Below are 25445 nucleotides of genomic sequence, written 5' to 3' on the forward strand. Positions count from 1 at the left end.
TTTACTGAGTTATAGTTCACGTAAGGAAATCAGTCAATTGAAAAAAATCATTACATACTGATCAATGAATTTCACAACTGGAAATACAGATATGTAAATGTTGATCAGATACCTTCAAAAAAGAAAATAAGGTAAGGGCGTGGATCAGAAAACCAGTCAGTATCTGGTGACCACCATTTGCCTCATTCAGCACAACATATCTCCTTTGCATAGAGTTGATCAGGCTGTGGCTTGTGGCCGGTGGAATGTTGTCCCACTCCTCTTCAATGGCTGTGCGAAGTTGCTGAATATTGGCGGGAACTGGAACACGCTGTTGTGCATGTCGATCCAGAGCATCCCAAATATGCTCAATGGGTGACATGTCTGGTGAGTATGCAGGACATGGAAGAACTTGGATATTTTCAGCTTCCAGAAATTGTGTACAGATCCTTGCGACATTGGGCCGTGCATTATCATGCTGAAACGAAATGGCGGCGAATGAATGGCACGACAATGGGCCTCAGGATCTCATCACGGTATCTCTGCATTAAAATTGCCATAGGTAAAATGGAATTGTGTTAGTTGTCTGTAGCTTATGCCTGCCCATACCATAACGGCATCATGAGGAATTTGGTTAAGAAAGTTGACATCCGGAAACCGCTGGCCAATATGACGCCACACGATGCTGTCTGCCATCTGCCCGGTACAGTTGAAACCATGAAGAGCACACTTCTCCAGCGTGCCAGTGGCCAYCGAAAGTGAGCATTTTCCCACTGAAGGCGGTTATGACGCCGAACTGCAGTCAGGTCAAGACCCTGGAGAGGACAACGAACTTCCTTGACGTACTGCCGAATTCTCTAAAATGACTTGAGGCRGCTTATGGTAGAGAAATGGACATTCATTAACAGCTCTGGTAGACATTCTTGCAGTTAGCATGTCAATAGCATTCTCCCTCAATAGTTTATACATCTGTGGCATGTGTTGTGACAAAACTGCACATTTTAGAGTGGCCTTTTATTGTCCCCAGCACAAGGTGCACCTGTGTAATGATCATGCTGTTTAATCACTTTATTGATATGCCACACCTGTCAGATGGATGGATTAGCTTGGCAAAGAAGAAATGCTCAACAGGGATGTAAACACATTTGTGGTCCAAATTTGAAATTTTGCATATGGAAAGTTTGTAGGATCTATTATTTCAGCTCATGAAACATTGGCCCAAGACTTTACATGTTGTTTAAATTTGTGTTCATTATAGTTAGCTAGCCAAGTGGCTAATTTAGCTAGCTAGCTAGCTAGTGACTGACCGCTGTTCTTGCAATCCACCCAGGTATCTCACCTTCGGCCCTCCAGGTACCACCAAAAAATCCACAAAACATATCAAATACACTCATTTAAATCAAACGTTAGATGTAAAACTTGGCTACAACCACTAGCACCAAAAAAAACATTTACGCAATGAGGCTGACAACAGATCAGAACGTTTAGCTTAAAGTGTTGGTAGTTTTAATAGTTTATTTCTTCACATTATAAGCGCTTCAATGCGCACATGGCAGTAGGCTATAAGCGCGAATGTTCCAAAACGCAACAATTAGCGGGAGAACGCATTGCTCAAGTGATCACAAATGCAATTAGCATGTAATTGTTTGATTATAATGGTGCATTTTTAATGGTGACAATTCTCTTCCCCAAACTTGAAACTCATGTGCGGCGTACGTATGCCAGTTAAGCTCTACACCCATTGTAAAGTGTATAAATGTGCCAAATTTTAAGCAATTATTTGGCCACTTTAGTTGTGATTAACCTTATCAAAACATAGTCCTATGGGCTAGGCTACATGAGGGTTGCGACTATAATTTGAATAAGGTCGCAATTTTTTTTGCTGTTTGCCTTACTGCACAAAGCTTGGCATCATTCACAAGTGATAGGATAATATTGTCACCCATCAGACTTTGATTTAATCTAGTCTTTACATATACAAAATAATGTGTTATGATTTAGAATGGACCATTTCCATACACCGGTCTTGAAACAAACGTGAAAATGCTGCCCCCTATCCCAGAGAAGTTAAACAGCGAATGGAGGACGCTTTTCCCGTGCTTCATTTTCATGCCAGCCAAGTAGGCAGGCTATACTCCTGTTGCAAAGAGAAGCAATGTGCTTAATATTTGGAAAATTKAGAAATATAGTAAGCCTAGCCTAAAAGAGGCCATCACGGTTCTCTCACGCAATTGCATAGCCTATAAAAATGTTGCGCAACATGAGCTCTCATGAAGTGTTTGATTCGATTTTCGATTACATTTGCATTRMTGTCAGAGGGATTAGAGACAAAAGTGMTGAGTACCAGGCAGATAGCAAGTGTGCTAGGCTACTAATGACCATCAGCAGCAGAGCTTRGAGAAGCCTAATTATCAGGACTAAAAGGTCAYGTGGAATTTGACTACAGTCATGCCTCGTGACCGCCGGTGTGGTGGTATTAAGGTCTCCGTAGCACCAAGTATGCACCATGCAGAGTTCTACAGAGTAATGTTTTATTTGATACTGCTTTAACAACCCAGCCCTGCACACCCCCTTGGATGACTACAGAGCAGAGACGTCCAATCCTGTTAACTTAAGGCTGTCCTTGAGGGTTCCCTTCAATTCATGTCTTTTGAACTGTATTCAACCAAATTATACTAAAAATAAATAAATATGAGATAAAGGGAAACTTGCAGAATGACAGCCCCAAGACCAAGGCTGGGGACCACCGTGTAAAGCTGACTAAATTGAAAAAGACACTGCTGTATTTACAAGCCACACAATACAAGCCAAAATGATGAAAATGTATTTTTCCTGTTTATTTAATTAATATTTATATATTTTTTACAAAATAAAAAACATGAAACAAAAAAGCTAACAAGTCTGATTTGAGAAGGGGGAAAGCCATTRAACAAACAAGGACTACAGTACTTGTGTGTGTGTGATAACACTACATGCCAAAAGTATGTGTGGACACCTGCTCGAACATCTCATTCCAAAATCACGGGCATTCATATGGAGTTGGTCGCACATTTGCTGCTACAACAGCCTTCACTCTTCTGGGAAGGCTTTCTACTACATTCTAGAACATTGCTGAGGAGAATTACTTCCATTCAGCCACAAGAGCATTAGTGAGGTCGGGCATTGATGTTGGGCAATTAGGCCTGGCTCGCAGTTGGTATTCCAATTCATCCTAAAGGTGTTTTGATGGGGTTGAGGTCAGGGCTCTGCGCAGGCCAGTCAAGTTCTTCCACACCGATCTCAACAAACCATTCATTTCTGTATGGACCTCGCTTTGTGTACAGGGGCATTGTCATGCTGAAACAGGAAAGGGCCTTTCCCAAACTGTTGCCACAAAGTTGGAAGCACTAGAATGTCATTGTATGCTGTAGCGTTAAGCATTTCCCTTCACTGGAACTAAGGGGCCCGAACCATGAAAAACACCCCTGGACCATTATTCCTCCGCCAAACTTTACAAAATGGCACTACGCATTTCGGCAGGTAGCATTCTCCTGGCATCCGCCAAACTTAGATTCKTCCGTCGGACTGCCAGAGAGCAAAGTGTAATTCATCACTCCAGAGAACACGTTTCCACTGCTMYGGAGTCTAATGGTGGCGAGCTTTACACCACTCCAGCTAACACAGGCACTGCGCATGGTGATCTTAGGCTTGTGTGCGTGCAGCTGCTCGACCATGGAAACCCATTTCATAAAGCACCGACRAACAGTTCTGCTGACGTTGCTCCCAAAGGCAGTTTGKAACTCAGTAKTGAGTGTGGGAACTGAGGACAGACGATTTGTACGTGCTACAGCACTCGGTGGTCCCGYCCCCGTGAGCTTGTGTGGCCTACGACTTTGCGGCTGAGCCGTTGTTGCTCCTAGACGTKTCCACGTCACAATAACAGCACTTACAGTTGACTGGGGMAGMTCTAGCTGGGCAGAAATGTTACGAATTGACTTGTTGGAAAGGTGACATCCAATGACGGTGCCACTTTGAAAGTCACTGAGCTCTTCAGTACAGGACATTCTACGGTCAATGTTTGTTTATGGAGTGATGGCTGTGTGCTCAATTTTATACACCTGAAATAGCTAAATAGATTAATATGAATAGGTGTCCACATACTTTTGGCCATGTAGTGTATATGTACACACACACACACACACACTCATCCATCCATTTAAAAAACATACAGTACAAAAAGAAAATCACTGACAAAAAAAAGTAACATTTTGTCCATCAGTAATCATTGCTGCAGGTTTCCTAATAATATATTGGGGGGGAACAGGTGGTGGAGTGAGCGTGTAGGGGTTTAGAAAAATAACTCGAACACATAGGTAAGGATGTGCTCTGGCCTCTCGTACAACAATTTTGTACTGCAGAATCTACAAATGTAAAAAATAAAAAATCATGGGTAAAGCTAATTTGCAACATAAAATGGGAAATCATTTCAATTGGTATCAGTTTGAGGGACCAGTGTACACACACAATATAGATATCTATATCTAGATCTTGATCTATATATATATCTATGGTAAAAAATAAACTTMACAGCTCCTGTCAATTTAGAGAAACCATTAGTGAAACTAAAATGTTGTAAAAACCAAATGGGAAACCAAGGAAAAGTTCATCTGCGTTTGGGTTTAGGGTGGGAACAGTACATTTTGACCAAGTATAAGGGGGTGAAGGGAGAAATAGAAAGCCAGCCTGTCCCCCACCTTCAGATTTTTCTTTGTTCCTCCCATCAGTAAAAACAAAAACATTATTTCTTTTAGAAAACAGTTCTATGTTACATACAACAGAGTGAAAGGGGGGGGGGGGTTGAACACGATACAAAATTCCAAACACTCAATAATCAGCTCTTAACGATCTGTTACTATAACCATTTAACTCCGCCCCCCTCTCTTTTTAAGACTGCCCCCATGCTCTCCTCACCACACTAGTGCTTTCCCTCAGCACATCGCCACCCGTGGCAGAGGTGAGTACTGCCGGTGTGCTGAGCCAAGAGAATGGGATCACTGTAGGAGAGAGGGGGTTATATGGAGACCATTTTGTGGGGAAGGATGCCCCCCTTTGTCAGACATCGGGACAGGGGGCTGGATGATGGGCGGGTGTTAGTTGGCCCCCCAGTTGTAGCTGTTGTATGCAGACTTGTTGATCTGGGTCTTCTGTTGAAGCGAAGCATTCTGGCTGCGCTGTCCAGTGCCACCACTCTGTTAGGAGAGAAGATAGGAAGAGACCATAGGCAAGGTATTCTGTGCCAACTATTTCTCTCCAAGATAGTGTGACACACGCGCCGTCACACACACACACACACACACAGTACCTGTCCGTCCTGCTGCAGATGATGGTGCAGGATCTGCGAGTGGGGCTGCTGGTGCGGTGCCAGGATGTGCATGAAGGGGGCTGGAGCATAACCAGCCGCAGCTGGGGGGTTGATGGGACCACCGCCGCCCAGGGCCGGGGGCAAGCTGAAGGAAGCTGCCGGTGTACCAGCGTGGAAACCCTGCTGCTTCTCAAAAGACTGCTGCTGAAAGGATTAACACAACAAAGTCGGACGCCCGTCTTTTCTAGTCTGCAGATTTTACRCTTGATTTTCTACATACAGACACTGGTTTTCATATCCTTTCCATGTGTTTCAGAAAATAATATTGTATTCTAGTGTTTAATAGCATTATTCTCACCTGCTGTGTCTTTGTGTAAACAGACCCTGAAATGTCTGGGACACCGGTGTTGCTTGACGTCACCGAGACTCCTGCAGAGGAAACAAAGGGGTTCGGACACATTTACTTCACCAGGTTACAACCCCTGCAGGAGAGGCAAGAAAACCCCTGGGAGTCAGATCCACAGAGTGATCCAGGATTAAGGCAGCAGTTTCGAATGGAAATTCTGTCAAACATGCATCACATTCTAATTAGGTGCAGGGTGAGAAACTCCACACAGAAACATTAAGGCTTGTACATGACTTGCTCCCATACCATTCCTATAGCAATAATGCCTTTTACATGATTTTCTCCTACACCATTATCGATCCTATAGGACTCCTTGTACATGGTTTGATTTGCTCCTACAACTCAGACTGCCCCGTTCAAGCATGCGCATTGATTTTGTGATGTTGCCAGGTAACCCATCTCTTATCTACACACCTTGGATCAAAACTCAGTACAAGGGTGTATAGGAGCAATACAGGACTTTTCAAGAAGATGGTCACTAGATGCTAATAAACAGTAATCAGATGCATCAATGTAAGGGAAGGATAGTAAAGAAAAAGGCAGCAGGAGAATGAAAGAATGAGATGGGAGTGAAAAAAAAGAAGAGGAGGATGATGCAAAGAAAGATGTGGCAGTGTATCAGTTCTAGTCAGCCATGGCGACGAGGGTCTGATTATCTGGTGGTGGCTACGTATTGTTCTAGCACACCACTTGTCCCACTGCACTCGGAAGTCGGAAGCATCCATTTCAAGGGAAAAGCAGAGAAGAGGCAAAAAGCCTGAACCTGATGCTTCCGGTTTCGTCCAACCTGCGCAGGCGTTTCTTTTACGCCTRCTGCGTTAGGTTAGTCCCCCTGTATCGCCATGGAGACGCAGGACAGGGTCAACAAATATGCGGCACAGAGAACAGAAAGACTAAAACCCGAGACTCTAACCTCCGGCGGTCACTCAAACGACAAGTCCAGTTTACCGTTACCTAGCATTAGCATCAAACTCAGGAAATTCACTTTAACTACATTAAAAAAAATACATTTCCCTTTATCTGCTGTAGTTGAGACAAAATATATAGAGAGTATCACTTTGTAAACATGATACCTTCACACCCCAGTCTCCTGTCACCATTTCAGAGAATGGCAGTTCAACAGGCAGGGCCTCCATTGTGYCACTCGTTCACCAACCTTGGTGTGTGTATCCTGTGTCAACCACACAGGACAACGGGCAGAGAGGTACTGCTGACACATACATTTMAACAAGCACACGGTGGAAAGCTGGCAGCAGAGTGTGCATGGACCAGGGCTACACAACTGTTAAGTGGTAGTATTGGGGCATGGAGGCAGAGGGTGGCGGGTGACTGCATAACAGGCATTTGTGTGGTGCAGACGGTAAGCAGCGATGAGTGAGAGGGTGGAGGTGATGACGGCGCGAGGAAGTGAGGGTTGGCGTGTGGCGGCACTCACCGACTCCAGGCCCGCTGACAGAGCTGGCTTGCTTGTTTTGTGCAGAAGCGGCGGCGGCCACGGCAGTGCCGTATCCACCCTTACAGAAATCCCCACTCCCTGAAGCCTGGCCCATATCCTCATAGCCTGAAACAGTCAGACGCAGCCCACAGCGTTAGACACACCAGGCAGGGTTAGGGGGTGTCAGGCGGGGTGGAGGCAGGAAGCAGAAGGTGGTGCAGATAGCAGAAGGTGCTGTGTGACCAAGTGGATAGAGGGAGAGAGATAGGATGATGGAAGGATAGAGGTGGAGAGATGGAAGTTTTAAGATGACCTCCATGTGGGAGGGGGTGGAAGGTGGAGGGTGTAGCCGGAAGCCCAACTCCAGTTGTTGAATGAGCAGAAGCAAGCAATGATAGGCAAAAGCAACAGAACACCCACCACCCTACTCCCCCGAAATATATGTAGTAGAAGGGCCATCGATACAGTCCACTTTTCAACTCCAAAACTACTGAAATAGAACAAATGACCATACCAACAAAAAAAAGGTACACGGGTAAACTATACAGCCTTCCCCATTCAAAATAATAATGAGTTGCAGAACCATACAGCTCCCATTTCAGAAAAGCGTTAGAAACTTTTGAAGTCTTACAAAACGCACACCCTGCAAAAAAATGAAATAAATCACAAGGAGCCTCGACCTAATAATCAATATTGGTCCCAGATCACTATAGCTGGCCCATACCAGACAGCACTCAGGGTTGGTGTCGTTCGAATGGTTTGATGGTAACGGAGGCAGCAGGCAGTTTGTCTCCAAGTAACAGAAACAACTCCATACCAGCTGGTCAACAACAGTGACTGTGGCTCAGGGTTTCCGTTATGAAAATGTGGCGCCGGACATTTGGCCAGGAGCATTTTAAATTGACCAGACATTTGAGAAATTCAGATGGAAACATGTGCATTGGGTGCATAACCTGTTTGTGCTCAAAACGACAGAAATCAAACAGATTATGCCAATTAATCTTAACATAACATTCAAGTCAAAGATGCAATGACTTGTGTCCTTACCGCGCACTTTGATAGAACAATTGTCCACGTTTACTTTTCCTCAGCCAATGAACAGCAAAATCACTAGCCTATGCATAGGTGCGCGTGAGTTCCAAGTTTGGAGAAGCAAATTTTCACCACAAAAATGCACCTTTAAAAAAAGCATTCCATGAGTCATCGTATTTACCGACTTATGTAAAATGGCCTACTATTTGTAATGTGATGAGTAGCATGGCTGAGCATGTGCTATAGCAGATACGTTCCTTTCGTTGCACAGGAAACACATTTCATGCAACTCTCCTACACTTTGAGACATTCAAAATATATTTTTTTAATACGACAAATTACAGGATAGCAGAGTAGGCTAACACTGGCAAACATAACAATTAGCACAACTTTGACCATATAATTGGCCTACGAGGAGAAGAGNGGCTCAGGGTTTCCGTTATGAAAATGTGGCGCCGGACATTTGGCCAGGAGCATTTTAAATTGACCAGAAATTCAGATGGCGACATGTGCATTGGGTGCATAACCTGTTTAAGCATCCACCAACAGTGCTCAAAATGGTGCGTTGGGGGGTTCTTGGGGAACGGAGTCTATTGTATATATTTATTTCTTCTTCCGGGGGGGGGGGGGGCCCCGAAGGGTGGGGGGACAGCTTTTGGGGAAGTGTGGGGGGGGGGGGCTTGGTGGGTTCGGGTTTCACAAGGTTGTGATCATGAAAAAGGAAACTATGACATATATTTTATATCACTATCATGCACACGCACCCTCACACATAAGGATGGCTCTGTTGCGGAAAGACTGATACATGTTTGATAGTCTTGATGCTGTATTGTTTGTCCTTCATGTTCTAATACTTTAATGCTACCCCTTCCTTGTGTTTTTTGTAATAAAAAATAAGTTTAAGTGCTCAAAACGACAGAAATCAAACAGATTATGCCAATTAATCTTAAAATAACATTCAAGTCAAAGATGCAATGACGTGTGTCCTTACCGCGCACTTTGATAGAACAATTGTCCACGTTTACTTTTCCTCAGCCAATGAACAGCAAAATCACTAGCCTATGCATAGATGCGCGTGAGTTCCAAGTTTGGGGAAGCAAATTTTCACCATAAAAATGCACCTTTAAAAAAAGCATTCCATGAGTCATCGTATTTACCGACTTATGTAAAATGGCCTACTTTTGTAATGTGATGAGTAGATTGGACAGTCATTATTTCGGCTAATAATATAACGCACTGTTCTCAAAAAAAGACTGCTCAATGCATGGCTGAGCATGTGCTATAGCAGATATGTTCCTCTCGTTGCACAGGAAACACATTTCATGCAACTCTCCTACACTTTGAGACATTAAAAAAAAAAAATTATACGACAAATTACAGGATAGCAGAGTAGGCTAACACTGGCAAACATAACAATTAGCACAACTTTGACCATATAATTGGCCTACGAGGAGAAGAGAAATAGAATATGACATTCATCTAAACTGGAGGAAATGATTGTCATTTTTTTTTTTTTTTTTAACTTGCGTTGAACAAGGATGCTCTCCGCTGGTGCCAATAAGATAGGCCGACTGTTGAGACTTTYCCCCTAGGCTTATGGACGTGCCGCATATGAGCATATGTCTAACTACTATCCCCCATAGCAGTAAAGTGTACTTATTCTATTGGTCAGCTTGTCTAGAAAGAAATAGCCCAGACAGACCCTGGGACAATTCGTACAACCAGTAGGTCTAGGCAACATACATATATATTTTTTTTTTTAAAGCAATGAATCTGATGCAACAGATCAGAACTATTAGCTTAAAATGTTGATTAACTATTTCTTAACATTATTAGAGCAGTAATGGCAGTAGGCAACGTACAAATGTGCATTTGGCTACCAGACATGAAAGTTGAAAACCAGTAGAACATGAGAGAAATAGGCTACTGGTTTCAATGGCATATTAAAATAATAAGTATTGTTTTCAAAATGCATACTGCCTCCAGCTCAATGCTAAGTGGTTGCCTATGCATTTGAATGGTGAATGAAAAGMGTGTTTCAATTGCCAGTTGAGAAATAAAAATAGCTCTTAAATCGTGGACCAAAAACTATTTTTAAACACACGATTGCATTTAGAATTGTTGCGCAATGAGCGGGCTTATAAAAGAGCTGTCTGACAGATTTTACACCCAAAGGCTCTGTACGCATGTGATACATAATGAATATACACTCACATGCCAATTTAATTCCACATACTTATGCAAATTAACACAGACCGAATTAGCATGACCAGTCAAATTTACATCAATGAATAGGCTAAAACATTACTTCACAATGGGATTTTTCKTCWCCCGAACAATTGGGCGGTGCTAATTTTATTCGTCAGCCTTTTCATTTTTGAACAGCCAAAAGCCGGCTATTACTGGCTAACGGAAACCCTGCTGTGGCTATGCATGCCTGATTAGAAAGGTTGGAGTTCATGCCGTTTCATCAACTAGYCATGTTGAAGAACAGTTGATGTAGACTGGTAATGTGGGCAATGTCAGCCTTAGGCACAGGCAAATGTTGCATCMAACCCAACAAACCTTTGAATGTGAGATGCCTATTAAATATAAAAGTGAAAGCACACATTGTCAACTAAACTGACTTTCAGTTGCATGTAGTGTAGATAGCCATTATATCAGTGTACCGAATRACCCCTGAACAAATGCCGTTCCACAGGGTGTGAGTCTTACCAGTGTTGTAACCATGGGAACCGTAGCCGCTGGCCTGCTGGAAGGCAGTCGCCGAGGCATTGACTCCAACGTTCACACCGTGCTGCTTCGACGAGGTAGGGGCCACCTAGAAACCCACACAGGTTAGAGGTGAAACTAATATAATTCGTTGACTAACATATGTCAAAAAAATCAGCTGCTAGCACATGCCATTTAAAATTCCTTTTACAGCATACTGGATTCTCTCAATTAAAGCGAAAAACTGTTGACAGTACATTTGCGTCCCGATTATAAATTAGGACAGTTCGCAATTCATATTACAAACTGCATTTGTACATGTATCAGGAGAACATACTTCATAAACTTAATATATATATATTTTTAAACATCCAAAACAACACCCAGACAAATCATGTGAAACCTCACCGGGAACATAGCGGGGCCGTACTGGAAGGTGTTGGGCAGGCCCGGCACGCCGGTGTAATAGGGCAGGCTGGTGTAGCTGTAGCCTGGGGGCAGCGCTGGGTTGAGGAAAGGCTGCTGCGTGTTGTGGTGCGTCTGGCTCTGGTTCTGCTGYGTCTGCTGGGCCAACGTGGTGGCCGGCGCCGGGGACGACGCATCACCTCGACCAAACTTTGATAAGTCACCTGCCCGGAGGGGAATGGGGGGGGAGAAAAAACAAAGAATAAGGTAAAGTGTGAAAAGAGTGAGTGAAAGGGGGATGAGTGAGAAAAAGTGACTTCCATTGTGTTCAAGCAATGGGTGGGTGAGTCATTGAGATCAGTTAGTCACGGCGAATAAGGTCTGACTATCTGGTGCTAGCTGCACATTGTTTTAGCACCACTGTCCCTCTGCATAGACATGAGACGCAGGTCAGGGTCAACTGATGCGTGTTTGTTCCCAACACCAAATGGCTCCTGTCACTGTGTTAGCACTCTGTACATAGACCATAGAATAGGAAAGTAGAGTTAGACACCATAGATGGAGGTTAGAATGGTGCTTACCAGAGTAAGGGTTGTTGCTCAGGCTGCCATCTCTGCCAGTCAGTGCTGTGTTGGGGGTGGCAAACGGGATGCTATAGTAATCCTGAGAAGACAGAAGAGGCTCAGTTTTTACTAGTACAAAAGGATTATGAGACTATATATCCCATTGCATCACATCGCAAAGTTCCTGGAAACAAATGAGTTCCAAGAACAGTTGTTCACGTCTGTAAATAACTAGCGKTTGCTAGTTACTAACAAAAGTCATATTTGGCCAGTCCACGCATGGATGGGTTACATCCAGATAGCTTAGACTCACCAATGGTATTCTTGTCTGGAGCATCTGTAGGTCATCATAGCCATACACCTGAGGCTGAGAAACAAGACAAAAGGGGGAAAACAATTACTTTTGGAATTTCCCTCCAATTGCAGTATACCATTATGAAGCACTAAATCTGAACTTTTAGAAAGTGTAAAAAACAGAATATAGAATGACGATATGCGCAGATATAAGCAGTCAGTCACACTTCGATAGACCTCAGGATTTCCATGACCTAAAGGCAGGTTTAGTCGACAGAGACCGTGAGGAGTACTTACAGGGTAGGCATGCAGTAGTCCGGGGGCCATAATGTATGGGTTGGGAAGCAGAGGGGGCACTCCAGGAGGAAGGTTAGGAGGTGCTTTCCCTGTAAAGAGACCAGCAAAAACAAGACAAAAAACATGTGAAATAATAGGATGGAAATGATATTAGGAAAATAACTCAAATCTAAACCAGACCCCAATGTGCATCCCAAATGGCACCCTATTCMCTATATAGTGCACTACATTAGACCAGGGACCATAGGGCTCCAGTMAAAAGTGGTGCACTATATAGGGAACAGAGTGCCATTTGGGACRMACACCCTTTACCAACAATCCATGTCTAACCTGAGGAGACTGCAGAGCTGCGTGAGGAGGCGGAGGAAGCGATAGCCTGGGCTTGTGCTCCTGTGGACATGGCTGCGGAGGCAACGGCTAGAGGTCCCATGGAGGCTACTGTGTGGAGGCCCATGGCCACTAGGTTGCTCACGGGGCCCAAGCCCGAGGGGGCTGACTGAGACACTGTGTTCACTGAAGAGGGCTGAGGGGCCCCCATGGAGACCTGCTGAGCTGTTGCAACCACCGACGAGGAAGAGAGTACCGAGGAAGAGGGGACCGCCGAGACAGAGGAAGGGAAGGAGGAAGAGTGCAAGCTGGAGTCCTCTATGCTCTGGTGCTGTAAGGATGGATGAATGGAGAGAAGAGGAGATGGTTATGATAAACAAGATTAAATACTAGGTTAGATTAAGAAGTATTTGATGCATCCATCACAGGAAATGCAATCTCTTCTCTCACATACTCACCATTAGACTGGTGTTGGATGTGCGGACTTGGGATGGCGCAAKACTTTTCTGTTGTGTAGAAAGGGAACTGAAAGAACAAACGATCGTCCATCAGATTAGTTGAATAAARAACCATTATCCACTGGCACTACTACAATCCAAACTCTTCAAATTACTCAAGTCCTTCAGGGTGGCATCTTACTTGCTGTGCTGAGGCATGGTATTCGGGGGCAGGTCTTCATTGTGCCCCAGAGCGCTGTGCGACAACTGATTGGATGTGGTCAACAAGGACACGGGCCCTGAGCCACTGTCTGTCAACGTAGCCATGGAGACTGACGCAGGCGTGGCCGAATCAGAGGCCGACTTCACAGACACTGCAGAGCCTGCTGCAGCTGGACAGACACAGGAAGTACAGAGAGGGAGAGAAAGAGTCTGGGATTAGTATCAACCCAGATGGACGACAGCTCTAGAATACACACTGTCTAATAGGGCAGATTGCCATTCCAAACTGTATCCCCTTTTAGGGACACTGGGTGAATAGCCGTAAAATACAAATAGAGGACCACAAAATAACAGGCATGGTTMCCGAGTACTTAACCTACATCCAGGAAATGCATTACAATGCATGTTAGCGGATTACCACTCACACGGTTGCCATGCTGGCCATAAACACCACATATTTAGACTTCCTTCACTGCAAACCCACACAGCTACCAAAATGACTCACCTTCCACAGAATGTGTCTGTATTGTATTGAATCCATTCTGAAAAAAACAAGTTCAGGTGGGCTTGTTAGGGTACAGTAATTTAGGGGAGTCGTTTCCATAGCAACATGCTATTCAATAAGGGGAGGGAGCCAATCAAAGAAAAGTGAAAAACAGAAATTGCTTTATTTTGTATTTCTCTAAGAATCAAAGCAATATGAATAGAGGAATTTATCTCAAGGAGGCAGAGCAATATGAATGGAGGCTCGCCTCTTTCTGCGGGGAGGAGACAGGGGTGGGAAAGCGCCGGGCCTGGGGAGCCCTCTGGTCGTACATGTCAATCTGACTGGGGTTGGAGGGAATCGCCTCACTGGAGGACAAGAAGCAGAGAGATTAGATAAAGCCATGGGCTACTTTGAGAAAAGAGATGGGGTCCAGCGTCAAAGTGGGCCCACTTTGACACTGGTGCCCCACACGTGTGTGTGTGTGTAGTGTTATAGCTGTATACGACTCATATCTTACACCAATTWTGCAGTGTCTGGTATGACTGATGTGTGCTCACCAGCTGGGGCTTGTGTAGAGGCTGTTTTGAACCTGGCTTCCTGGTGTGGTGGTGGGGGCGCTGTCGTAGTCCTGGAGCACAGGTTCAGAGCCAAACTGCAGTGCTCCAAACTGCAGGTTCAGCCCAGAGATGTCTGCCGAGCCAGGCATCTCCACCGCCATCGCTGGGATCTGGAATAAAATATRAAGATATGGTTAACGTCAGGGAAAGCAAGGTAATTATTTATSAAAAGGTAAGCAGAGGTAGGGAGGAAAACATAGGGGTTAGGCTAACAGTGATGAAAGTAAAGTGAATGTGTGCTCACTGCGAGTGCTCACTGCGAGTGAGCAACTGTTACCTATCGAAAATAATTAGAAATTAGTCGGAGCATGACCAGCCATTCACTCAGTTTACATTGTCCTTATATCAGTGTTGRGCKGTTACCTTGGTGGTGATGGAGGTCCTCTTCTTCTGTTGCTTGAGCTTGTGCTGCTGCAGTGGCAGGGGGCTGGAACCCTGGGCATCCGATGAGTCAGGGGACACCTGGTGCCCCAAGGAGGGCACCGCCATCTTGGGGAGGGCAGACACAGGGGGCGCCATGTGGGACGAGGGGCTGCCCTGTGAGGGAGGGGGGAGGAAGGCGTCCAACACGGAGGTGGTGGGCTGGTAGGGATGGCGCTTGGTGAAGGGGCTGTGGACCGGAGGCTCTGGCTGGGCCTTGCTGTCTGGGGGGAGAGAAGGGGATGGGAGAAAGGAATGTAGGGGCTGCACCTGACAGCTATAAAACATCAAATTCTGAACCATGCATAGGGCATTTAAGATGTCTCCTCTTCATAACCAGAAAAATATAATGTAGGCATTTCAAAAGCTCTGTAAACCCAAGTTAGTCTAGCCACTATGTACACCCCCTGCTTTACTTAACCATACCAACTGTCCCCATGGTCCCTGTATATTTCCTCTTACCATAGTGGCCCAGCTCTGCGGAGTTGGTTTCCCAGGAAGAGGGGGTKGGGTTGGGCTGTCCTGTCTGGGACTGCTGGGCAGCCAGCTGGGCCAAGGCTTGTGCAGTCTTAAACTGCTCCAAGAACTGGGAGCCGCTGGTCGTCCCTGTACTGCCTCCTTTAGGGTCCCCCACCTCCCCAAAGCCCTTCCGCAGCATGTTCACCTGCAATGGAAGCAARAGGAACTGAAATCCTGCAAGTTTCAGGAATGAGCGTCGAACAGAATAGAACAGCTGTGCTGGTTTATTGCTAGAACTAGYGTTGTCACGATACCAACATTTTACTAACGAGGACATGTAAACATTCGTAAGGTTATGGCAGTGATGGCGGACTGAAGATGGCAGTGCAAAATGAGTTAAGAGAAATCGCAATATTCATTATCTCTAAAACGGACTAAATAGGAGCACTACACTGATCTATTTAATTGTGGGCAATAACATTCAGGCTAGAGAAGTTAATTGATAAATAATACAAACGCAGTCAAGGCCAAAACATGTTGGAAAGGAACCAGGAAGAAAAATGGAGAACCAAACTCCAAGACAAGATTCCTCGACAGACACCGATGATTTATGCTTTTCACCACCTGGTACGCCAAGAGTAGAAACCGTTCTGCTAAAAATCAATAAATGATAAATTGGGTGTACTTGAACGAAAGTAAATAAATAAAGGAGATGAAGGGGAGCCTCGAAATGAGTGACGAAAAAGCCGTGACATTGGATAAAGAAACTAGCTAAAAGATAATCAATACTATTGAAACGTTATGTTAAAGAACATGTTTGAGAGAAGCCTTACTTGGAATACAGACTGTCGGATATTATTCATCCTAATCACACAGGTTTTTTGCATGGACGATACATTGGAGATAATATAAGACGAGTATGGGAAACAATAGAACGCCGAGAATTCTGGGAAACCAGGCCTGGTATTCATAGCTAACTTTGAAAAGTATGACGGGAACTTATATATAAATGCCTGGAATACTTCAATTTTGGAGAATCTCTTATACAATGGGTTAAAGTTATGGTAAATAATTGCTACTTCTCAGAAAGCATTAAAACAATGGTTTTCCACTATCAGCATGCCTATTTATTATGGCCATCAAAATGTTAGCTGTTCAAATCAGATCCAACAATAATATCAAAGGTCTAGAAATCTAGGGCTTAAAAACAAAAAGGTGTTATTATAGGTTGATTTTAAAAGAAAATATGAACATCCACAATTTGGATCCCTCCACAGCCTCTATACATTTTCTAACCTCTGGATTACAACCAAATTATGATAAATGCACTATATTACGTATTGATCACAAATAAAAAATACAACTTTTACATTACCATTTAGTTTACCAATAAAACGGTCTGATGGTGAAATGACAAACTATTCACGGCTATTCACATCCCGAAAGAAAGAAATGATATCACAACAATAAAACATTATAGAAAGTTACTTATGCTAAGATCTAGCTGTCAATTAGTGGAAAACAATAATATCCCTGAWTAACTTTAGTCATATCCCAGTTTACCCATTTGCTAATGGCCTTGCCTACACCTATCAACTTGTTTTTTAAGTTATGAGCAAATAATATAACATTTTATTTAGAATTGCAAGCCAGGCAAAATTAAAAACGGCCTATTTATTTAATGAATATGAATTCACAGGGCAGAAATGATTAAAAAGCATTACTCTCTCACTAAAGGCTTCAGTCATACAAAAGTTATACTTAAAACCAAACTGGTTCTCTAGCAGATTAGTAAGAATGTCTCACCCAATGTCCAAGAACGTCCTTTAACCCCTCCCCCTTTATTTATTTAGATTGCAACCTCTCACTTTCGGTTATTTGAAAACGAAATATCCCAAATATTTTTAAAACAAGCCATAGAAAGTTGGTTGCAATTTGAGTTTAATCCACCAGAAAAGACAGAGCAAATATTACAACAATTATGGTTAAACACAAATATATACAATTATTTTTAATAAACTATGATTTAAAAAAAATATATATATAAATTATATCATAAATTGGACTGGCGGAGATGTCACATGCAGCAAACAAAAATATGGAAATGTCTGCTCTACTCAAGATTACAATCAACTGCAGCATTACTGAAAAGTGGAAGAGGCAAGTGGAAGTGGGAGAAAGAAAAGGAACTTGTCTGTTGAACCTGCATTCTTTTCTATGAGAATAGAACGGTTCAGAACTTTTGTGAAACATCAGTTGTAAAATAAAATGGCAACTAGAATTAAAACAGGACGGCGTTCTGAGCGAGATGGAGAGGTTGAGAGGAACTTAAGGATGGAACAAAAAACAAACTAACAAACTAGTAAATAACTACTGTAAAATTTAGACAAGCTGGAAGTAGAAGCCTACAAACGCAGCAAAAAGAAACGTTGTTTTATCAGGACCCCATCTTTCAAAGATAATTAGTAAAAATCCAAATAACTTCACAGATCTTCATTGTAAAGAGTTTAAACACCGTTTCCCATGCTTGTTCAATGAACCATAAACAATTAATGAACATGCACCTGTGGAACGGTCATTAAGACACTAACAGCTTACAGATGGTAGGACAGGTACAGGATGGCAACAACTGTCCGAGTTACACCAGGAATGCACAATCCCTCCATCAGTGCTCAGACTGTCCGCAATAGGCTGAGAAGCTGGACTGAGGGATTGTAGGCCTGTTGTAAGGCAGGTCCTCAGCAGACATCACCGGCAATAACATCACCTATGGGTACAAACCCACCGTTGCTGGACCAGACAGGACTGGCAAAAAGTGCTCTTCACTGACAAGTCGCGGTTTTGTCTCGCCAGGGGTGATGGTCGGATTTGCGTTTATCGTCGAAGGAATGAACATTACACCGGGGCCTGTACTCTGGAGCAGGATCGATTTGGAGGTGGAGGGTGTTAACTCGAAATGACACAACGACAAGGTTCCAGTTTAACAAAGTTTACTCTACTATATGAACACACTACAAGGTAGCCATTACACTCAAGGCCAGGTCCAACAACGACAAAACTTCCTGCGCATGCGCACTCTTGACTGAGTGATAGCCCCGTAATAACAGAAATATAGGGATACTTAAAACATGAACTTAACAGAGGGTCCGTCATGGTCTGGGGCTGTGTGTGTCAGTATCATCGGACTGAGCTTGTCATCATTGCAGGCAATCTCAACGCTGTGCATTACAGGGAAGACATCCTCTTCCCTCATGTGGTACCCTTCCTGCAGGCTCATCCTGACATGACCCTCCAGCATGACAATGCCACCAGCCATACTGCTCGTTCTGTGCGTGATTTCCTACAAGACAGGAATGTCAATGTTCTGCCATTGCCAGCGAAGAGCCCAGATCTCAATCCCATTGAGCACGTCCGGGACCTGTTGGATCGGAGGGTGAGGGCTAGGGCCATTCCCCCCAGAAATGTCCGGGAACTTGCAGGAAGAGTGGGGTAACATCTCACAGCAAGAACTGGCAAATCTGGTACAGTCCATGAGGAGGAGATGCACTGCAGTACTTAATGCAGCTGGTGGCCACAACAGATACTGACTGTTACTTTTGATTTTGACCCCCCCTTTGTTCAGRGACACATTATTCCACTTCTGTTAGTCACATGTCTGTGGAACTTGTTCAGTTTATGTCTGTTGTTGAATCTTATTATATTCATACAAATATTAACACGTTAAGTTTGCTGAAAATAAAAGCAGTTGACAGTGAGAGGACGTTTCTTTTTTGATAGATACCAKGCCAAGTTCTCTGCTGCCAATGACTGGAACAAACTACAAAAATCTCTGAAACTGGAAACACTTATCTCCCTCACTAGCTTTAAGCACCAGCTGTCAGAGCAGCTCACAGATTACTGCACCTGTACATAGCCCATCTATAATTCAGCCCAAACAACTACCTAACCCCCTACTGTATTTATTTATTTTGTTCCTTTGCATCCCATTATTTCTATCTCTACTTTGCACATTCCTTCACTGCAAATCTACCAYTCCAGTGTTTTACTTGCTATATTGTATTTACTTCGCCACCATGGCCTTTTTTTTTGCCTTTACCTCCCTTCTCACCTCATTTGCTCACATTGTATATAGACTTATTTTCCTACTGTATTATCGACTGTATGTTTGTTTTACTCCATGTGTAACTCTGTGTTGTTGTATGTGTCGAACTGCTTTGCTTTATCTTGGCCAGGTCGCAATTGTAAATGAGAACTTGTTCCCAACTTGCCTACCTGGTTAAATAAAAGTGAAAAATAATAAAAAATAATAAAAAAGTAACACGATACCGAGTAGTATCGCCATAACACGTGGASAATTTGAGTGGCCTTAGCGTCCTGTTCGCCCTGTCCCCCCAACGCGTGTTCCCGTTTTCTAAACGTTATGTGCTACACAAAAAACCTGTCACTGATATTCACACGTCTACTCAATGCAACAYATAGAATTTAACTTCACACTGTATAATAGAATACATCATAGAATTGCTGCTTTACTCATATTTGTAAATGCCTACCTGTGATATGGCTGGAGGAATAAGGGGAAGGGATATACATGCATAATGATCTGCATGTCATTGCATGAAACCTTTACTCTTCAGTAAACAAACGCAGACTCCCTCACACACACGCACTGTTCCCAACTTTCAAAAAACAGGTACCAAACAGAATTTAAAGAGTACCAATTATTTAATTTTTTATAATCTAGTTTAGGCTTACATTAGGCCTATATGAAWCCTACCTTTGAAGCACATCTAATTAGTGAAGCAGACCGTTTTCCTTTCTTCAGCCAATCAAATTTGCTTAGACCTACTGCCAAGTTAGCAGGTTGTTAGCTAGGCAACATGACTGAACAAGCCATTATCTTTGCTGTAAAGCTGCAAGCATGCCTGTCGCACTGCTGTACTCTATTTGTCCTTCCTGGCACTCCCGAGGCTRCGTGACAGCGTACTTGCAAAGCCTACTAAAACTAGCCTGTACTCTTGGTTACGTCGGAGAAGAAATTACACAATGAATCAACTTTGCTCGCTCTGCACGCTGCTCTAATTTATCAAATACACAAATGTAACAGAAGACTCAGTGACTGCATCCCCACTCACCATCACGGCTAAATTCGATTTTAAAAACTGATTGAGGAATAGATGTGCAGGAAGAGCGGACGGAGAGAAGCAGGTGAGTGATGGCTGGAAGAGGATGCTGGCTGGCCGATTACAGCTCCCACACGTGATATGATATGCGTATGAAAGTGAAGTGGATATTACTGGACCGGCGCATACAAGAGACTAGTGGCTGTTGCTTACAAAAATGTAACTGAATTTATAAATAAAACTGACTAACATTTTATAACAGGCGCCAGCATGTTCTTTTGATAGGGCTGAAAATGTTGGTAGTATCATACAAAACTGTACTGAAGTATAAACATTGTTTTGGTATCATAACGTTTTGGTACAACACTTTAGTCACTAAAACTGTAGAATAGGGTTAAGGCAGTTTTGTGTGTCCTGTGGTCTCACCATGCTGTGCTGGGTGTAGGAGGTGCTGCTGGAGGTGGTTTGGGACAGCGGCTGCTTGGAGTTGCTGAACACAAGTGACTGGGGGAGGGAGGGGGGCTGGCTGGCCTCTATGGGGCCCGAGGCCTCTGCCTCAGAGGACGGGGAAGTCTTCCCAAGCAGCACTGCCAGGTCAATCCTGCAGGGGACAGAGGTCAGAGTTAGTAATTAGCCTTGTTCGAGCCAGAACAGCCCATAGAGCAGGAGCCCATCTCCTGCTTCTGTAGCATGAGGCAGCTTTATGTACAAGTACAACCCCTAGACAGGACACTAGCCTATCACAGGGTCTGAGAAACGGATGTTGTTCTGACTCACGTTAGCTAATTGATTGTTTCTGTGATAGTACGTTTTGGGGTGGATGAAACATAATACAGAGATGAAAATCATAGTCAACACCAGAAGTGCTTGAATTACAAATTTGAATGTTCTACACTCAGTAAAGGTGAAAACTTTGGATATTTGACTAGACTGCAGAGTTTGGTGATGTTGAAGACAAGGGTTTTACATGGACATGAGTCAGGATACACAATGCATGGATTTCAGTGAGTGGATGAGGAGTTGTGGTTGCATGTATGTATATATATATATATATATATATATATATATATATATATATATATATATATACACGTCTTCCTATAAACTAGGGTACCAGTGAGGGTTTCTTACGCTGGACAACATTACATCATTGATAATAAATCTGCCTTTTTTTTTTTTATGTGATTGCATTAAGATTTAAGAGGGGAACGTCGCTATATTCAATACAATTCATGAGTCGATTTAAAACCTGTGTAACGCTTTCTCATGGTTGGTGTCTTGACAGAGCTGTCCAAAATAGTGACAAAAAAAACACTTCTCTGTCCTTGCATTTATGGCAAATATAAAACACAACACGTAAAGTGTAAAGTGTTGGTCCCATGTTTCATGAGGTGAAATAAAGATCCAGAAATGTCTATGTTTACAACCCTGTTAGTGAGTATTTCTCCTTTGCCAAGATATTCCATCCACCTGACAGGTTGTGGCATATACGAAGCTAATTAACTTCTTGGAACTATAGGGGTGCTGTTCCGCATTAGCATATTTTGGTCTCCAAATTAACTGCCTCGTGCTAAATTCTTGATCGTACAATATGCATATTATTGTTATTATTGGATAGAAACACTTTCTAGTTTCTATAGCTGTTGGAATTTTGCTCTGAGTGGTACAGAACTATATCTACAGCACTTTTCATGACAGGGGTCAGATTTCAGAAATTTTTACCCCTGATCTGGAGTCTGTTTTTTTAAGGTGACAGTGAATGCTATGAAGAACCGACACTGCTACGTCTTCCTCTGGGTGTCTGTACGTCATCACGTTTTGAATGGAATCGATTGCACAATCACAGCCACTATAAAAGAACAAAACGTAGAGGTACCTCCCTTTCTCGTCGCGCGCCTGAAGCGTGAAAGGACATCGGACTTGCCTCATTCCAAATCGTTGTCTAACCAGCAATATTTCTCTGGTCATGTTTTTACTCGTTATAGTTGTTAAAAACATCATAATGTAGTTAATTTGAACCGTTTTATAGCAATTTATATCCGTTTAGTGCGATTCTGAGGAATTTTCTTTGTCGTGCACTTTCTAGCTTTTTGGGAACGTTTCGGGGTCTCGGTCGTTTGTTAGTGGACATTTCGAAGGACAGAGGACATCTATCGACCAAAAGAAGATTACAACATAGAAAGGATACATTGCCCAAGAATCTGATGGAAGAACAGCTCCAAAGTAAGCAATATTATAATGATAAATCGTTGTTCCTGTCGAAATATTTTAACGCATATTTCGCCATTTTGTTGTTATCGCGTCACTTGGCGAACCCTGTATTGAAAAGTAAGGATAATTTTAAAAATGTAAGTCAGCGGTTGCATTAAGAACTAATTTGTCTTTGCGATTCCTGTCAACCCTGTATTTTTTAGTCAAGTATATGATTAGCTTTCAATTAAACTAGATCACTCTGAAAGATGACGTCAGACATTTTGAGGCTTGATTTCCCTAGTATTTCATTGTGTAACCCACGGTTTTGTATGGCTAAATATGCACATTTTCGAACAAACTGTATATGTATGTTGTAAAATGATGTTACAGGAGTGTCATCGGAAGAATCCTGAGAAGGTTAGTGAAAAAATTAATATATTTTTGGCGGTGATTACGTTATAGCGCTCTTTGGCTGGAATCGATGCTCTGGTACGTTTTACATGTGGTATGCTACTTATCGATTTATTGTGTTTTTCGCTGTAAAACGCTTAGAAAATCTGAAATATTGTCTGGAATCACAGATCTGGGTCTTTTCCATTGCTATGCTTTGTCTATTCTTATGAAATGTTTTATTAAGAGTAAATTGGTCATACACGTTGCTCCTCTATAGTAATTCTAGTCGTCTTGTGATGGTCGGTGCAATTGTAAACTGTGATTTCTACCTGAAATATGCACTTTTTTCTAACAAAACCTATCCTGTATACCATAAATATGTTATCAGACTGTCATCTGAAGAGGTTTTTCTTGGTTAGTGGCTATCAATATCTTAGTTTAGCCGAATTGGTGATAGCACCTGAAGTAGTAAGAAACTGATGGAGTTAGAAAAGTGGTGTATTTTGCTAAGTGTTTAGCTAATAGATTTACATATTTTGTCTTCCTGTAAAACATTTTAAAAATCTGAAATGGTGGCTTTATTCACAAGATCTGTATCTTTCATCTGGTGTCTTGGACTTGTGATTTAATGATATTTAGATGCTACTATCTACTTGTGAAGCTATGCTAGCTATGCTAATCAGTGTGTGGGGGGGTGGGGGTGATCCCGGACCCGGGGTAGAGGCTCGTAGAGGTTAAACAGCATATTCATGACAGGTGCAACTTCTGCTGGGGACAATAAAAGGCAACTAAAAATGTGCCAGTTTTGTCACAATGCTACAGATGTCTAAACTATTGAGGGAGAATGCAATTGGCATGCTGACTGCAGGACTGTTCCAGCAGACTGTTGCCAGAGAATTTAATGTTAATTTCTCTACCATAAACTGCCTTCACTGAACTTTATGCAAACTGCCTCACAACTGCAGATCACGTGTATGGCGTCGTGTGGGCGAGCAGTTTGCTGATGTCAACGTTGTGAACCGAGTGCCCTATGGTGGCAGTGGGGTTATGGTATGAGCAGGCATAAGCTACAGACAACAAACACAATTGCATTTTATCTTATGGCAATTTGAATGCAGAGATACCGTGACAAGCGGGCATTCCCCACTGTCGTGCCATTCATCCACCGCCATCACTCATGTTACAGCATTATAATGCTGGTCATATTATTCAAACCTTATGCTTTATGCAAAACTTTAGATTTTTTACAATTTAGTGAGCCCATTAATGTAAGTAAACATGGGCATTTGTTAAGATATATTCATGTTTTATTTCAGAACTGAGAAGGTTGTAGCAATTGAATAATCAATACCAAATATCACTTGGCAATGTACAATTAACTGCAATGGGAATTAATAATTAGAACTACAATTAGAAATAAACAAAGTATCACATTTTAACATAGTCAATTATGAAAAAGGTGACCTAGTAACAATACCTCACATTGGCCTAGGCCTTATCTCTCATATGTTTTCACTCTAAACATGCGCGCCAAAAAATAACTCACCAAATCTCTCCCATGGGCACACGCTCTGCAGCAGTCAAGTGGATCTCCGACAGCATTTAATAGTTAAAAAATAGGTTTGGAATACTGTCAGTTGCAATGCTGCTATAACACTTAACGTGCTTTTCCCATCATCTCGCTCACTTAAAAAATATGTATTGTGCTAGGCCCGTTGTATAAATGGAGTTATGTGCAATTTGCATATATTCCTCCAGAAACACGCGGAACCTTTAAAAAAATTGAGCCAATGTCACAAATTGACAATTGTTGATAGAAGACACGTGTGATAGCATGACTAGAGGGAATGGCTGTGGTGTGTGCATTACATGTCAGGCCACCCCACCTCTGTCCTGCAGTGAGGTGACATTTCCTGGGGGAGTGGCATGGAGACCACACTGGAGGCTGTGAAGATCTTGGTCTCTGACAGCTAGAGGAGAGAGAGAGAGTGCGCAAGATGAGCAATTGAAGTATAAAAAAATAAATATAACAGAAAAAAATCAAATAGACAACTCGTATCTGTTAGATTGTGTGACCTATTCCCGATAAGGGTAACTAGTGGAGCCAAATTCAAAGTAAACAGAACTAGGCCTAGATTTTATTTATTTTCATCTTCCTTGACATTTATACTTACTTTCACACCAGCTTGCTGAGCGTGGCCCTAGCGAAGCAGCAACTTGTGTAAAGTGCGAGTAGTTATATTCTTCCCACAATATATTTTGTATTCATTTACAGACATTTTACTTTTATTTAGAGTGTATAGACC

At 42.8% G+C, this 25445-nt stretch overlaps 1 protein-coding gene across 11 annotated transcripts in view; it reads right to left on the reverse strand.

Annotated features, from left to right (window-relative positions):
* Positions 1-2795: 2795 nt before the first annotated feature.
* LOC111955295 (ubiquitin-associated protein 2-like) overlaps positions 2796-25445 on the reverse strand; it is a 49715-nt gene continuing 27065 nt past the window's right edge. For 4 of the 11 annotated variants that reach the window (XM_070436094.1, XM_070436097.1, XM_070436093.1 and 1 more), the window contains 18 exons: positions 20980-21154; positions 15437-15638; positions 14918-15198; positions 14495-14664; positions 14203-14302; positions 13956-13992; positions 13431-13620; positions 13250-13316; positions 12793-13122; positions 12465-12563; positions 12187-12240; positions 11892-11973; positions 11314-11534; positions 10909-11014; positions 7162-7287; positions 5679-5749; positions 5321-5524; positions 2796-5207 (listed from right to left, as the gene is read on the reverse strand). In XM_070436094.1, coding sequence (XP_070292195.1) covers positions 5109-5207; positions 5321-5524; positions 5679-5749; positions 7162-7287; positions 10909-11014; positions 11314-11534; positions 11892-11973; positions 12187-12240; positions 12465-12563; positions 12793-13122; positions 13250-13316; positions 13431-13620; positions 13956-13992; positions 14203-14302; positions 14495-14664; positions 14918-15198; positions 15437-15638; positions 20980-21154 — 2614 coding nt within the window. In that variant the 3' untranslated portion in view covers positions 2796-5108. The remainder of the gene's footprint in view (positions 5208-5320; positions 5525-5678; positions 5750-7161; positions 7288-10908; positions 11015-11313; positions 11535-11891; positions 11974-12186; positions 12241-12464; positions 12564-12792; positions 13123-13249; positions 13317-13430; positions 13621-13955; positions 13993-14202; positions 14303-14494; positions 14665-14917; positions 15199-15436; positions 15639-20979; positions 21155-25445) is intronic. The other 7 variants (XM_070436100.1, XM_023975483.2, XM_023975489.2 and 4 more) reach the window with 5 other exon arrangements.

Source organism: Salvelinus sp. IW2-2015, linkage group LG30 (genome assembly GCF_002910315.2).
Source record: "Salvelinus sp. IW2-2015 linkage group LG30, ASM291031v2, whole genome shotgun sequence".
In the NCBI taxonomy this organism is placed as follows: domain Eukaryota; kingdom Metazoa; phylum Chordata; class Actinopteri; order Salmoniformes; family Salmonidae; genus Salvelinus; species Salvelinus sp. IW2-2015.